The sequence below is a fragment of the Lissotriton vulgaris genome, chromosome 1_1, assembly GCF_964263255.1.
Source record: "Lissotriton vulgaris chromosome 1_1, aLisVul1.2, whole genome shotgun sequence".
Classification (NCBI taxonomy): domain Eukaryota; kingdom Metazoa; phylum Chordata; class Amphibia; order Caudata; family Salamandridae; genus Lissotriton; species Lissotriton vulgaris.
The window spans coordinates 1,613,529,580-1,613,546,560 of record NC_141685.1 but is presented as its reverse complement, the minus strand read 5'-3'; the positions used below and the strand labels follow the sequence as shown (position 1 = coordinate 1,613,546,560).

General features: G+C 42.8%; 1 protein-coding gene across 5 annotated transcripts in view; it reads right to left on the bottom strand.

Moving 5' to 3' along the window:
* GOLGB1 (golgin B1) overlaps positions 1-16,981 on the bottom strand; it is a 294,232-nt gene that overhangs the window by 242,248 nt on the left and 35,003 nt on the right. For 3 of the 5 annotated variants that reach the window (XM_086918651.1, XM_086918690.1, XM_086918662.1), the window contains exons 2-4: positions 9,744-9,903; positions 967-1,058; positions 303-455 (exon numbers count right to left, since the gene is read on the bottom strand). In XM_086918651.1, coding sequence (XP_086774777.1) covers positions 303-455; positions 967-1,056 — 243 coding nt within the window. In that variant the 5' untranslated portion in view covers positions 1,057-1,058; positions 9,744-9,903. The remainder of the gene's footprint in view (positions 1-302; positions 456-966; positions 1,059-9,743; positions 9,904-16,981) is intronic. The other 2 variants (XM_086918672.1, XM_086918681.1) reach the window with 1 other exon arrangement.

The following is a 16,981-nucleotide window of genomic DNA, read 5'->3' as shown; positions in this document are numbered from 1 at the left end:
AAAATGCCTATCGTAACACAACAGCACCTCTCACCTCCATACACACATACATCTCTTAAACTCCTCCATACGCAAATCAGGAGAAAACTCCACATATGACTGCACATTAACAGACTCTGCCTCAGTCATACTCACATCATGTAAGAAGCTTATGTTGAAAAGACAGACACAGACATCACACCCAATTAAGTGCACAAGAATCAGATATACATCCTGTGATTTAAAAACTATGTGAATACCAATCTATAAATGCAGCGCCAGGGTGAATGGTACACTTTCCCCTATAGGCACAACCTATATACCTTCAGTTTTGCATCTTTCTGCTGAAGCTGGGAATCCTTATCCCGTATTAAAGTCTTCAAGTGAACCACCAGCTGCTCTGTCTGAGCCAGGCGCTCAAGTACATCCTCTGGTGCGTCCTCCATGCTTCCTTGAACCAGCACTGAATCGTGCCCCTGAAAGAGAAAGCAGAAGTTATTAGAAGCTTGGAAAGCTTTCAGATCAGACATCAAACAGAAACTACCATAACACCCAACCTTGAGGTCTCCCCCATTGTATCTGCGTAGTTGAGAACTGACTTACTAGAAGTCCACCGTCACCATCAGAACTCTGTTTTATCGACCCCACAAGCTGCAGTTCAATACGATAACTGTCAAACAGCTACACTTACTCCATCTTGTAGCTCAGTCTAATACCTAGCTAATTACTGCCCCACCAAAACATGCAATTGTACCCTTGCAGCAGAGACCTAGTACTCATTATTGCCAAACCAATCCACGAATGGTATCCCAAGTCTACTACTGTGGCTCAGTGCCTAGACTGAAAATTGCCATTATGTTACATGCAAGTCTCTTCTGGCTTTACCCTTCTCCAACATCCCAGAGCAATTACTGCCCCCGCATTTACATTCAGACCCCCTTTTGTGCCACCCTGAACAGCAATGAGACCCCCATAAGTTGGACTTACAGTGGCCGAAGCCTCTGGGTCCCCATCACCGCCATCCCCTGAGAGTTCATGAAGGACTGTGTTCGCTAGTCCTGACAGACGACTCAGCATCTCTAGAGCAAGACAGTAACACACATGAAAGTCACCTGCAGTACAAACAGGCTTGGGCGTCTAATTTGGAAGTTATGAAACATTCAACAGATAACATAGCACATGAGGGACGATATGTCACGACAATTCCATCACAGAGAAGACAGTGTGTAAAGTTTGTCTCATGACATAGAATTACCACAAATTCACTGGAGAGTTTCTAAGCAGACACCATGCAAGGTCACTCAAATGAATCACTATGTAATGAGTGTCACATCAGAATAGGCTAGTGTTTTAAAAGAGTATATCACAGAACAAAGAGAAATTGTTGCCAGAGACGACACAGAAAGTAATGACTGTTGCAGAGAAGCAGAGCCAGTGCAAAACAATAGATCCTCAGAAAATGTTGGAGACATCTTTCTGCTCTGACCATAATCGTTACAGGTATACAATTCAGTAGCCCTGGTCTTGCATGTATGACTGCTTTCAGACCTCTGGTAGTAAATGATGAAAGAGAATAAGAGAAGACAAAGACAAAATGAGAAAGCAGAAACAGTGGAGAATAAACACAGACAATCAACAGGAGATTAGAGAGAGAAATTAAAGATGATGGAATTGAGTAATGCTAGAAAAGAGAGGGAGAAAAGAGCAGCAGAAGAGGGGAGAAATATGAAAAGAGAGAAGCGAGTATTGAGAGACAAGAGAAAGGAGAGCAGCAGGACAGTAAAGAAAGAGAGGAAGAGTGAGTGGGCAAAGAATGGGCTGAGCTGAGTTGGCAAAGAAGTGAGAGAGAACAGTAAAACTGGAAATGAAAAGTGTAGTAGGCACTCTGCCAGTGCATCCCTGGCCCTGTACGGAAAGCACTCCTAATGGCTGCTAAATATATTCCCTCAAGTGTGTCTCCATTCCACTTCAGGTTACTCAATAGATGGTTTCCTGCTAACAGAGACAAGTAAGTATAATACAAAACCTTTCTACATACCATGGTGTTTTGAGCGCAAACATAATTCCTGGATTGCAAGAATCATATATTTCATTCAGGATGAAAAATTGACATGAAAACTCTAGTGAGACAAAGGGAGCCGGCAATAGGAACCACACATTATGCAGGAGGGCGCCAGTTCTTCTTAGATTCTCAACCTACTCTTAGAGACGATTGGGGGAGTGCCAGAAGGAAACAGCTTACGACAATTCTTCTGATAAGTCAGATAATGGATTTTAATATCTGTGCTAAACTATGGCCCTGCCAGAAATCGTACTACTCTCTTCCAGAAAGACGTGGACATTTGCATTGTTTTGCAGCAGGCAATGCATCTCTCTAGTGTTGAATCAACAACAGAAACTCAAAGACAGCTCTGCAAACCACTCTGCAAGAATCTGCAGTAATATTCAGGAAGAGATGAGCCCAGGTTTCACAGAATCAGTGCTGCTACAAGAAGCAACAGCAACCTTAATAGGAGTTTGAAAGGCTGAGTCTTCAAAGGAGGAGAGCCATACTTTTCACCTTAAATGGCTTGAATACTGGATCAATTAAGGACTGATCGGGGAGGAGCTACGCTACGATCCAAGATGGCCGCATAAGCTCCCGGCTCCGCCGACCTCCGCCGGCAGCTCGTATATCCTGCTCTTTATCCTTCAGGCACGCCGGACTCCCACACGTATGAAGTGCTCCTGACTCCTGCGGTGCAAACCCGGACCCTCCACCTTACCGGGTAACAAAGTTACGTCAAATTTACTTCTCGGCCTATTCCAGAGCTTCCGCCGGGGCCTCGATTTCTGACCCATCCGGGTTGGATGTGATCAACATCGGCTGTGGGACCAGGGTTGCTTCCGGTCTCCCGACCTTGATCCAATCCTCCTAATTCCAGTTGGCAACTGAGTAATCTGCTTCATTCAAGGACACGGCACAGTGACGCCTGTGATATCGGTGACCACGATCGGAGGTCCTATGTCCGGTGACCCCCTGGGGAGCCCGGGTTGTCGGACTGGCCCCCGCGAGTGGCGAAATACCGACCCTGCCTGTTGTGTGGGCGCTCGTTGTCATAAGCCCCGTGTGTGCCTGGTTCCTGGACGGTGTTTCAGGGATCCAAATCCTGCCTCGTCTCATGCTGGAGGAGATGGGGGATACTGACGGTACACCATCGCTGAGGTCCGTAATGGCCGCCATTGGGGCGCTCCGCTCTCACTTTGCCGTCCTGTGCCAACGGATGTCTGTAAAGCTGGATAACGCGCACTTGGAACCAGAAGCGGATAATCCGACAAGTTGTCAGCATGCCTTGGACCCCGTGGATTATTCTCCGCACCATCTAGAGACCCCCGGACGGAAGCCTGTTTTAACCTATTTTGACTCTGGCCTTATGGAGGGAGCACCTGTGATCGGCGTTTGCTTTCCCTGCTCCATTCCTGTTCGACGGAACATTGTTGCTAAAGGTTTTTACCGCCAAAGACAGTTCTTCAGTGACTATCGGAGAGGTTTGTCTTCCTTCTTCATCCTCAATTGTCGAATTTTCGGATGCCGCCATTTTGTCTCCTCTCCTCGATCCGTCGCCATTGTTTGGAACTGTCTTGGATGCTTCGCCTTCTTCGTGATTGCTGTGGCTTGGACGACATGGGCTTTCGTGAAGAACCGAACTGGTCAGGGTTGACTTTGACATTTGGGGTTAGCTTTTCTATCTGTTTTATGCCGGATATGCACCGTGTATGCTACTGGGAGACGGAAGGTTCTTATTGGAGTTCTCCCCATGTACGTGTTCATTACTTGCTTTAATATTCGACATGGACTTTGGGGAGGCTGCTGCTGGTGGGGTGTAATGAGGACCGGGAGTGTGTCTATTGCTCTCCTCCTCCGCTTTCTTTCCTTTCTTTAGGGCAGTTCTGGGGCGACAGTCACGCTGTTAGTGGGGTTGGCCGTAGCCATTACAGGGGTGCAGGGTGGTGGGTGTTGGGGGGGGTTTATTATTTTAGTTTGTTTTGTTCTATGGTCTCTTTCTCTTCTTTTCTCTTTCTCCCAGGTGGGGCTTTCCTTCCTCTTCAGTTGGTTGGCTGTCTCTCTCTATCTCACTTCTTTCTCTATCTGGCGTCTATACTTGCCTATGACTTATTTCTCTGGAGGGTGGGTTTCTCGGGATGATGCTCTAGCTGAATCGCTCGCTATTACACTGTTTTTTGCTCCTTGTTTGCCTTAGCGGGCGTAGTATATTTAAGGCTGTAATGTTCATCACCTGGTTCGGATTACATAGCGGGGTACGTCCCCCCCCCATCTCTTCTTAATTCTATTCTATGGTGTGACGCCATCGATAGTGCAGCCACTACTGCTTCTTCATAACCAAAAAAATGAAACCTTTGATATCCTTCGCTTAATGGCACTTGCAATCATAAGCTATGCTTGTCTCGTTGATATTACGCGGTCGTATACATTTGCATGCCACCTGAATCTATATCCTGAGTTTGCGGCCGGCCCCTGTGGTTGTAGGCCTGCGCTTGTAGGCTTGCGCTTGTAATGCTTTGATATTTCAATAAAGGTTTTCAAAAAAAAAATGTAAAAAAAAAAAAGAAATTAAGGACTGATCTTGGCCCCAAAAACACTAAAGTCTCACTGAAACACTATTTGATAGTGACTAGATGGCACATAATACCAAGCTGGGGCTCATGGTGCTGGCCTTGAGATTTGAGTAGCCCAAAAGATAGGCTTTCATCCTATTCTTGAGCATCATCAGCGTGAGGGAGACCCTGATGGTTACTACAAACAAACCCCAGAGTTTAAAGACCTGAACTGAGAAGTATGGACCTCCACGAGAACTAAGATGGTATTTGGGAACTGACAACAAGGCTCAGTTCCTGCTACCTATTTTGTAGCATGGTAAGTACAAGTGTAGAAATGAGGATAGTTTAACTTCAGCTGAAGAAGGGCCTTTTGGGCATGAAAATGGAAGTTAAAATTGATCGTTATCATCTTATTAGTGGTTACGTTTACCAAGACCCGGGATAGATCTAAGAGCCATATTTTGCACTCTTTCAACCTGTCAAATTAGGTTCTTACAAATGACTGAATAGAAGTACTATCTGCAACTTTTTGCTACTCAAATAACTAAGAATCAATTAATTGACATGGCAGGAAATGACGAGAGCAATGGGCTGGAAGGATCAAGTGACGATGTCGACCCCGCTTTAGGGTTCGGCACTACTAGTATGCTGGAAAGGTGTGGAGTCATAGGATATGGGATGTGTGCGGCATATCAAAAGTGGGAGACATTTTGAGGGACATGATTCAATTCCCTAAACTCCTGGCACAATTTGAATTGGTGGGGGGTCAGTATTTCCACTGCCAACAGGTAAAACATATCCGACAGGGCAATGGGGACCTACTCCGGGATATAGAGGAGGAAATGCTCCTAGGAGAGTACGGGAGGCCCCCCTTATACACACATGCCAAAACACAAATATACACCTCCCTGTTAAAGCACAGTCTACCTCCTCTGGATGCACAATGAAGTAAATGGGGAAACGATTTGGGGAGACGGGGGGGGCTCGAGCAGATGCAGGTTTAAAGCAACCCGGAACTGAAGCAGCAAGTTGCAACGTGGAGGTCGTGGCTGCGGAGGTGTGGGCTCTGCTAGATAACTGATGGGTTTCTAAGCTGTACTGTAATTGATTTACTGTGCTACGTTATTATGAAACTAAATAAAAAGAGTTCTTTTAAAAGAAAATCAATTTATTTCACACAGCTGGAAGAGGAAAGGTTGTGGCTTCCTAAACTAGCAGTAGCAATCAATAACCACTGAACTTACCTCAGAATCAAAAAGAAAAACTTATTTTTTTAACTTTATACATAGGATGCTGTTTTAGATTGAAAATGTGTGTGTGAAATAGGTACTATTGAGGATTTACCTTTGAGGCCAAGGATGATAATCCCAATCTTGGAGCTATTCAAGTGGAGACAATGAGTAGTTTAGTACTGCAGAATCCAGGTTTGGTGCAAAATGAGAAGTGAACCACTATCCACTAAATGGTTAAAAGTATCAAAAGAGACTGAAAGATTGAATAGCACAAGCAAAATGGCTTACCCCTCATTAAAAGAATGGAGCATTCTGTGCCAGAATCCTAGCAAGCAGCCTCGGTCCCATGCTGTAATCTAAACGTTGGGACTGAAATAATATTCGCAGGGAGCCAAGGAATGATTAAAGTTGTAGACAACTGGTCATTTTAATTAGTTTAGCTCCTATGGCGAGGTTGGTCATAGGTTACCAGTTAAATAATTTACAAATTGAAAGGCTTGAATTTGTTATTTGAACTCAAACCTGCTTTCAAAATGCTAGGCACATGTGCTTAACTAATGGAAAGTCAGATTAGGTGACATAGTGGGTGGCACAAGCAGAGAGAACTGATGTTTAAGTAACAAAAGGGGGACAAGTCACTCAAGGATCCACTAGGTTTACCTTTATTCAGCAGATATAAAAAAAAATTACTAAGATGATATTGAGATCGAACAGGATGGCTTGTTACTGGTCAAGGTGAGCACATTGTGAGAAGACGGCTGTGTGTCCATCCAGACCACAGAACAATCTTTTCTATTTTATCGACAAATAATTCCTTACATCATTGCACAGGTCTTTGGAAGCATGGCACAAGAGGTTGAACATGAAATATGTGGGGTAGCAGACAAGTTTAAAGAGGAAGGGATGCTGTACCAAGGTCTTACTAATGTCATGGTCTAATAGGACTAGGAGATTAATACGTTTTTTAATTATGTTTTAAGTGTATAGCACTTGCAATAATCATGGCGCACATCCTGCATTCTACATTTACTTGAAGAGGTTTTGGGACAGCTTCCTTGAGTCACTGGCTTTTTCTGCTCTTCACCTTCAGCTATTAGCTTGAGGCATGCCAATCACATGCTTAATCAGCCCACAGGAGTATTTAATTGCATCATTTTTTCTATTGGCTATTTGGGTGTGTCCTTCAGCCTACAATGGAATGCTTAAGGAACAGCCTGGGAGCAAGCACTGCCAAAACCATCAGGAAAACAGAAGCTACAGAAAAAAAAAGGTTGCTTTATTTTCCGTAGTATCCATTTTTCAGTTGCTTTTGTCAGTACTCTCTCCACAAGATTATAAACATGGCTACCATTAGGGAACTTTAATCTACAAACTCTATTATTTATTTACTTTTCCATTATGGCTGTCTAGTTATAATCAGTCAGCAAGCAGTGCAGCAGCACTAAGAAGTGAACTCAAACAAAAGCATCTGAAAAACTGTTGGTGCAAAAAAGAAAGCCCCCTCTTTTTATTATTCATTTTTTCAGAGGCTTCTGTCTGCGCTCAGTCCCAGGCAAACAAATATGCAAAAAATGGCACCCCATACAAATGTAAAAACTATTGGCTTTCCTAATGTTTGTTTTGTATGCTTTCATCATGGCTTAGCATTCTGATTTAGTTGCACTTGTGTCTGCTTGAAAAAAACATTTCTTATTGTGGACTAAAATCTGACTGTAAGCCCAACTTTTGTAACTACTGCATTTTGAAGAATTGTACAACGTATCATCTTTTCTACACACAGGAATACTCTTTTCAGAACACTGACTTTTTCAATGAGTCAGGAGACTTGGAACAATATTTTCCACTGTTTTTCTAAAACAAAATATCAAAATATTCTGAAAGCGTGCTTGTAGTTATACATTTTAGTTCAAGTTTATCTAAACTGTCTACCAGTTGAAATGTTCATTAAAACTGTTAGCGTTGTATTACATTTATCCTTGCTGGTATAGCACTCTTTTTGGAAACTCGGTTTAAAAAAAGATTATTTATAGGTACTCCCAAATGTTGGGTCTCTTAACAACTGGAGCAACTGGTTTCTTGTTCTTCTACCACTTCTACTGTCCACAGTAGGGGCCACGACCTCCTGTTGCCACTTTAGGCCACACTGATATTTTACGTCAGAGGCAGGTGTCTGCAGAAAAGAATAGCAAATTGGAGACAAAACACTAAGGCATAAAAATCTTCCGGCGACAGGATGGTGGTTATCCAGTTCAGAGAGCCAAAAAAGAAGGATGTCAAGTTACAGAAGATCTAAGAGGAAACAAGGAGTGCAAATGAAGAATAGGTACAAATAGCACTGAAATGTAACGGAACTGAAGACACTCACAGGACTAAATCACAAAAACAGAACAAGGATTCGCAAAGTGAATAGGACTCGCCGTTGGGACCTAATGGCTTTGCCAATGATGCTGTGATCTGTGCAACATCACTAAAGTATAGAAAAAATGCCTTTGGTGCTTGGCCACTTATGGCCAACCCTACAAAAAGACAAAGATTGTTTTTATTCTGTTTCAATACCGATTTGGGTTGACTCATTAATTAAAAAGAAGAAAACATTCAAGAGTGGCTTTTTAAAGTGGGTGCGGCGGGGGGTGGGGCAACATGGGGTCAGAAGCAACACAAAGGGTAGCGGAATGGAGAAAAAGCAACAGGCAAGAGACAAATGTGAAGTGGGTGTGGGAAGAAGCACACAGGTGTGAGAGGAGGGCCCAGGTGGGGATAAGCAACATGGATGACTGAGTTGGGGAGGAGAAGCAAGGGGTGGGGGAGAAGCGCACTTGCGAGAAAGCAACAAGGGAAGTACATGACGGCGAGTGCACCATGGATGGTAGAGGGAAGAAGCACATAGACAGCAACATGGATTGAAGGGGGAGAGAAGTACAGGAGGGAGACAGCTGAAAAACATGCTCTCCCATGGAGCGTGTAAAAGAAAAGCAAAATATAGTGCTTGAAAAGGAAGCCGCAAAAGCATAGTAACCAATTGAAATTAATGGTAAAGAAGCACTAATAGGAAATTGTTTTCCTTGCAATACTCAATTTTCCTGATATTCAAAACTGATCAGGGTCTTCTTATTTCCACAGTGCACGTTGTGTGTAAACCCTTCAGCCCTTATACTCTATGCACAATTCTCGATGAAGCACCAGGCTGTTACTGCCATTACTCCTATTTTTAAGTCAATGTTCCATAGGAGGGACAGAAAAAAAGATTGATAAGCTGGAACACAAATAAGAAGCAAGCAAATAGGAGTGACAAGGAAAGCCAACCAATGGTAAGCAAAGGGCGGGCTCCGAGCCCCTCAGTGTTCATGGTAAGCCACAATATGCCTTGAAACACCTAAAAGGACCTGTAATAAGCACTGGCTTATCTGCAGAGATGAAATCTTTCCATATGACAAAAAAAGTGCAGTTGAAAAGATAGGCCTGACACCAGTCCCATGCACAACTTTAACTATCCAAAGAAGTTGGAGTTCAAGAGAGGAGACCGAGACCTCATTTCTGTAGCTGCAAATAAATCATAGTTATGGACATAAGAAAATTAGAGATAAAGAAAGAGGAGAAACATATCCACACAGTGAACTGGACAGAAAGCCGATTCCAGCATGAAGCCAACATAGTAAGTGTGAAGAAAATAAATAAGCCATAATGACTAAAATCTTCAAATATTTAGGCAGGTATGTTAGACGTAGTGCAACAGTTAGAAATATCAGGAAAGTTTAAAGAAGAGGTCAATAGGCCCACAGCACCATGTCAACCATGATACCACGGTTCACAGACTTTACTGTGTCATGAAAATTAACGATATTTTATATTACATTCTAACATAAAGGCATCTCTGTCAAGGCACATCAAGAATAAACTACAGTGCACAGGAGGAAAGCGGTTAAATTCACTCACCTGTCTCCGCTAGAAAGATAGTTTACACAGCCTTATGAGGGATGAAGTAGCGATGTACCAAAAACTTTCCCAGAAAATGGTGCTTGCATCAACCTGCAAACAAGTGCCATGGGGCATGCATCAACTCCCTGCTGCGTCAACAAGATAAGAGAAACTGCTCCTAGCAAAAAAATATACAATCAATAATAACATTTCGAGTAAGAAACTAACACTGTTTCACTGCCAACAGCATCACAGCCACCCCTTTAAAAAGGTGGACATTGACACCATGTTACTGACAGTGACATTACACCTCAGAGCCAAACATACGAAAAATCCTAATACCACACCTCTAAGACAAAAACACAGACATCTGAGTGAAGGAGACCTTGCGTCTTTGAACGAATACCCTGACTTTGTCTCACTACTGATTGGTCAAACTCAAATACAGTTACTTTGGTGTTGTCTCACTCCTGATGATGTCGCAATACACAGACACACTTAATTAAAAATGTCTCACTGATGATTATATTACATCTGAGAGCAGGGATGGGTTCATTGCCGATACAAATAACACCCTTGAGCTAGACAAACATGCAATATCACACTGCTGATGTCAAAACTCACAGCCAAAACAACAGCCACTAGCACAGCTAGTTGCTGATGACATAACATCACAGATTAAACTGACCGTCTCAATCTCAATTCATATGACATCAAGTGCTAGAGCAGTACACACAGGCAGTATCACTAATCATAACATCACATATCTGATCAAAAAACACATCTCGACTAAATTTATTTCATCCCAAAACCTCCTAGTGCCTAAAGAATTTAGCATAAGAACCTGATCTTTAAGCATACCTTCTTTCCAATTCCTTGTTTCTACATACTTTTTTAGACTATCACTGCTGAAATGTCAGGATTGCTTCTGACCACCAGTTTTGCAGAACAATTGATCTAGCAATCAAAACAAGAATATATATGCTTTTTCTTTGCAAGAGGTCCATGATTATAACAGAGGAATGAATACCCCATAACCGCAGTCTGAGCATCAATAGACTGGGTCAACTCTAAAGTATGAGAGCAGTACTGTTGGATCTCTAATCAGTATAATCTTATTCTTGGACAACACCAAAGTGTATGAGTCCATAAACCCACCCCTCCTTCATACACCTAAAACATTTAGATGAAATGTGATGATTTAATCTATGTAGCAAAGCAGGGGTTCTATAAAACAGCCACTTAGAATAAAAGTACATCCGCCTAAATTTTGCCCATTTCATCAAAGTAAAATTACATTCATTAATCTTATTCCAGGCATCAGGTGAGGCATTGGAGTGCCACGTATACGAAACTTTCTCATACACCGTTTTACTTTTATTTTGTCTAAGAATTGCAGCCCATCCGCTAATGGATCTGCACATTCTGGATTCAACCAAATCCTCTACAAATTCTAAACTTGCCTGAATTCTGATTACATTTAATTCCCTTTAAAAACCTACAATTTTAATGAAGGACCATTGGAGTATATATTTATAAAACCTAATCTTGGGTTCAATATCACTCCAGACTTTCCACGATTCGTCATTTATAAAAATCTGATATTGAGCTAAAATTGTTACATTCCTATTTTGAAATGACATTCTGTTTCAAAAGGGAACCTCCACCCATGTAGACATCAGCCAATTGAGCTACACCGCTAATCATCGGAATTCTAAAATATTTAAATAACTGTGCCTCGCGTTTTACATATCATTGTACGGTCTAATATCTGATTTTTTTGAGAGCTCTGGTGAGGCAAAGAAAATGTGTAATATTGTACTACTGAAAAAATAACTAAAAAAAAAAACTAAATTATCGAACCCATACCAACTTGGGGATGTGAAGAATCTAAAAGTGCTGAGTGCAAAATTCACCAAATAAACTCTCAAATTAGGAAGAGCTATTCCTCCCTCTATTAAATGGCCGATATAAAGTATCTAGTGCTAATCGAGATGCTTTATATGCCCAGATAAAAGCTGTAAACACACCCTCCATAACCTTAAAAAACTTGATCTGATGGGCCAACAGAATAGCAGCAAACAGAATATCATACAGTGGCAAGACTGACATCCGGATTAAGGCAATATAACACATTATTGAGCGAGGCAGCTTGTTCCACTTAGAAAATAATAGCTCAACCTTAATAATTAAGGGGATATAATTCAATTTGAATAAGTTATCAACATTCTCCACATAATAAAACCCCAGACATTGCTTAGGTTTGGAATTGATTAATGGATGACATTCAGATACTAAAGTGTCATGTGCGCAGTTACATTATAAAATCACAGTGTTCAACGTATTGATCTTATACCCTCCCAAGTCTTGATAGGTCCGATAAACTTAGAAAATCCTCTTCTGGTTTTTAATATACGGTATAAAAAAATAGTCCTATGTTATCTGCATATATTTAACAGGAGTCGTACCGCATACAGGTTGTTCTATATTTGGTATTGTGCAGACGGCAATAGCTAATGGTTCTATAAAAAAAGGGCAAAGAGTAAAGGTGACAGGTGGCCACCCTGTCTGGACCCCTAGCCACCTTATAGGTCCTGATATTTCTGTGTTTTATAATTACTTGGGCTATACGCCCTTTAAACAGAATAACTGCTAAACTGAACCAATCTGATGGGGACTCCAAACTTCCTAAGAATGATAAAAAGAACATGGGGTACACTTTCCTTGCTGGCTAGGGCCCAGGTCGCTATTATTGCAAATGGAACAGGGCTCAAGCAACAGAGGAGGGGTGCTGAATATGCTTTTTGTTGTTAAGTTTATTTTTAACACAAAGCAGCAGAAAACCTGCTTTAGGCATCTGGCCTATAAGTAATGGCCCTGTTGAGTGGCAAAAGTAGATGGCCAGCTTCGCAGAGTTGTAGGTATCGTGGGTGCTGCAGTTGCAGGGTATACTTGCTGTGCCAGTGTTTCTTTGAGCCTTGAAGCAATGACCCAAGGGAGGGGAAAAATGAAAAAGAAGAGACACCTTGATTTTGGCTTCAGAGAGATGACAGGGATGATGCGAGATAGGAGCCGAGGTTGTTAAACATTAGAGGTGACAGTAATGCAGTACCCATCAATAGTGAAAACGGTGCAGTGACACTTTTGCCCAGGGGCCCACTGCATCACAATTATAAATATTTTACAATAAAAAGTGTGCATGGGGGCTCATTTTCCTTGCTAGCTTTAGGGCAGATTGCGCCCTTGGTGGAAAAAAGGGGGTAGTAGCTCATTTTCTTTCAGAAAGAGACCGGACTTTTTTCGATATTGAATTCATGGTCAGACATGGTGGGGAAGGATTGAGAGAAGAGGAGATAGCCTGACTCTCAAGGCTACAGCCATCATTACTGTAGCAGACATTGTGCATTGGGGCCCACAGCATCCTAATTATGGGCAGTAGCGTTTTTGGTCAGCGTTTTTGGTCAATCCTGTTCGTTTGATGCTGTTGTGGATTACGAGCTACAGAAAAGCACGCCTGAACTGATCTCATCATTCACACCTCCTGTGATCATCCCTCCCCAAATCCTTATCAAATCATTTTGAAAGGGTTGCCCAACTTCAAAGCATTTTCCTTAGGGGTGGGCTCACAGCAAAAAGGTTTGAAGACCTCTGCACAAGTCATTCGGGGACACTTCTTTCCACTTATTGGCTCATACACTCCATCCGATTTAATTATTCACATATTTACCCACCTCAAATTCCCTCTCAAACTTCTTCACATGTATACACTGCTTTTAAATCTTTCGTTCTCACACTTCAGCCCTCAGTACAAGAGAACAGTCAACAGGACCGGTAAATTCGACCGCTGCTTGTATGGTAGCTCTGGGGTTGGAAAACGATGCCATTATTAGTTAGATCTGAAGATCCACTAAGAAATAGGTGTTTAATGGGAGAATATGATTTACCACCTGATACTGCTATCTGTATTAGTTCTTCACAGGGTTTTGACCCAGAGATATCAGCAGCTCCAAACAGCCAAGGGCCCAGGCGGACGAATCTAGGTGGGGGTCCACCGCATTAATCATAACCTCAGGAGGAGTAATACCAGTTACCGGCCCACCAGAGATAAAAAGCAGCATGTCATTGTCCTTCAGTCATACTGTAACTCACTGTTCGCAGCTGTTTGTAATCACATGCTGGATCGCTCACACACCTTCATACCTCAGTTATACACTCACTCAACTCACACCCAGCCACTCCGTCACCCTTCAGACTCACACTTAACCACTCGCAAACTCCTTGTGACATCATCTTACCCACAATTTACACTCTCACCCACACTCCACCACACGGACTCCCTAAAACATCCTCTTATACGCTTGGAAACATCCAGGCACTCAGACTCGTTCACACTCATACATTTAGCCACTCGTACACTCCCTCAGACCTTTTCTTGGTCACACTCACTAACCAACTGGGTTTTACTCCCACGCTCCCTCAGAGTCTTTCTCCATCACTGACTGGGTCTCACTCGCGCACTCCCTCGAAGTATATCTCCCGCTGGCTCACTGGCCGGGTCTCGCTCGAACACTCCCTCAGAGGCTCAGGTCTCCTCTTTCACCATGCAATGACTGGATCTCACTAGCCCACTACCTCACTAGGCCTGTTTTACAAATATATCGAAAACGGGGGTGTCTACAAGTGTGCACGATGCCGTGTCTTTAATATCCTTGTAATGAAGTTTACCATTATTCCTGGACTTATATTGAAGTCTGTGCTACATCATAAGCCGGTAACGCTTGACACAGGCTGATACCACTTTGCATATCTCGGAGCCTCTGGTCTTAAAAACACCTTTGTATTCTAAAAGCGCCCACGGCCCTTTCATAAGACAGATTCAGAACAAAAAACATGTAGCATTACAGATACACACCAGGGCAGCTATAACATGATAACAAATTTTCCAAATACACCACCTGTCTTAAGCTCTGATTTAACTATTGATCGCTGTGTTAGTACTGTTTTGCCTGAAAACAGAAGAGAGTTTTGCTGCCAACATTCAGTCATGCATTCACCTGTCTATAGCCGTTACTGCTGGTACATTAAGAAGTGTGTGTGAACTATTCTTGCGCATGCATTGCCCTGCAGGTGGTGTGACTTGGCAGGACAGCTTGCTTCTGAGGCACTGCACATCAAGGCAATGGTCACCGCTTGAAAGAGAATGTATGATTCATTTTGACCCCTGCATAAACATATTAATCAGAGGCAAAGGAGAAATCAGACCTGATTTGTGAGGAGAGCCTTTGCAGATGAGAGCCGTGGTGTAGAGAACGAAATTTCACTGCCAAATGTTACAGAAGGGCGGGGCACAAAATAGTTTACTGCTTAATTATGTATTACCTTCCGATTGAAAAAAAGCCTTTGTGAAATACAATGGTGAAATATTTTTATAAGATGGGTAGATAACTTGAAGTGCCACCACTGAAAGCTCTGGAGCAAAGGCTGAAGGTAGAGCACATTTCTCATAGTGCCCATTAGTGGCTTAAAAAGGTATTCAGAATACTTGGTCATCCAATCTCTGGCCTCTCTGCTGGACAAACAGAATAATGCTCACTTATTCCAGATAAAATTGTGTTTCTCTTCAAATGTGTGCGAAAGAGGTACAGTGTCCAAAATATTGATGAAAAGGCAAAAGTAAACGAAAATACAGTGGTTACAGGCGAGTTGCTGCATTGTGTGTTTGGAGGTTGTGAAGTGAAGGAGATGTAAGGAAGTGAATTCAGGAGTCAGTGAAAGGAGGCTGCTTTAGGTAAGATATGCCGATGGATGAGATGTGAACAGAATAGGGTGCATGTGTCTAACGTAGAATGAGCATAACAGGCATGATTGAGACACTGCAGACCGCTACCCCTTCCACAAGCGTCAGTAATGTTTGATTCACTGTCTCACAATTTCCGAAATGAAGAATTTTTAATACTATTTACAACAAAATCATGGTTACTCATTTATCTTAAATAGCTAACAACCATTGACAAAGCCAAACGTTCTGTCTGGTTTGAAAATGTAGGTCAGTTGATTGGTTATATAGCTGGATGCAATAACTAAAATCCCAGACAAAAATCAAAATACTGGTTGGATGGCACACTATAGGAATCACAGAAATGTAGTTTAGTTATTTAAGCCATGCCCCAATTTGCTAGAAAATATACAATTTGCCCACTTTTATTTAAAATTGTCCCATGGGGCACTCCCCCACCTTCCCGAACACCCCTTAGGACAGTCGTTCTAGCTCGCAACAGGGCATTCATCCTGAACTTTTACACCCATTACTTTCAAATGTCACCAGCCACCACTGTTCTCACAGTTAACTGTCCCACAGATGGCATCTACCCTTTTCTCTACAAATTCTACTTTCTATTTCGGTCTTCACTTGCTTTTTTCCACTGCTAGTACCAGTAGTACGCCCCTGTAATATATCTCTTCTTGATTACATCGCGCTGGGGGTCTGGCGCGAGGTGGCACGAGAAATGCTTCCTTACACTGTGTATCATTTGTATGTCGTTCCACGTTCGGATGCGGGACGCGACATGCCAGGATTCCAACTACGTTAATCAGTTGTCGGAGATCCTGGTGTGCGGCGTGAGCGTCCGTTCGTGGGTGCAGCATTTACTTGAAATAAATATCTTCAATCAACATTTACTGCCACTTAGTCCTTTATTACATTTGGCGACAAGGAACTTACCCTGTAGCTGCACCCACCAACTTTCTTTTCAAGCGGAATTTGCGGAGGTTTCTCTTCTCGGAATCGCCCTTCATCAGCTGCTTCGGGAACGGAAGACTTTCACGCACCTTGCTCCTGTTGTGATTGCAGTTCCCGTCATTGCTGAGGATTTCCGTTTTCTCTTCCTTAAAGAGGCCCGCCCTACGTCATTCACTGCTCCTTCTGGTGAAGTCCCTGGTTACCAGCGTCTCCAAGTGACGTTCACCAGCACGCTGACGTCACCACGACGCTACAGGCGCACTGCACGGCCATTTTGTCCATTCCGGCGTCTCCAAGCGACGTTCTCCTCCTTGCGGACGTCATCACGACGCTCCTGCTCCTACGTCAGGCGCACATCGCGGCCATCTTGTACATCTTGTCTCCAAGGTAACGCGCTATGCCAAGTGGATTTTCTGCTTCGAGGATTTCTTCGCGTTAAAGGTATCGTTTAGCCTGCACTTTCATACGGTGACAGGCACACCTTTTTAAATTAGCAGTCTTTATGTGTGTGCTGCAT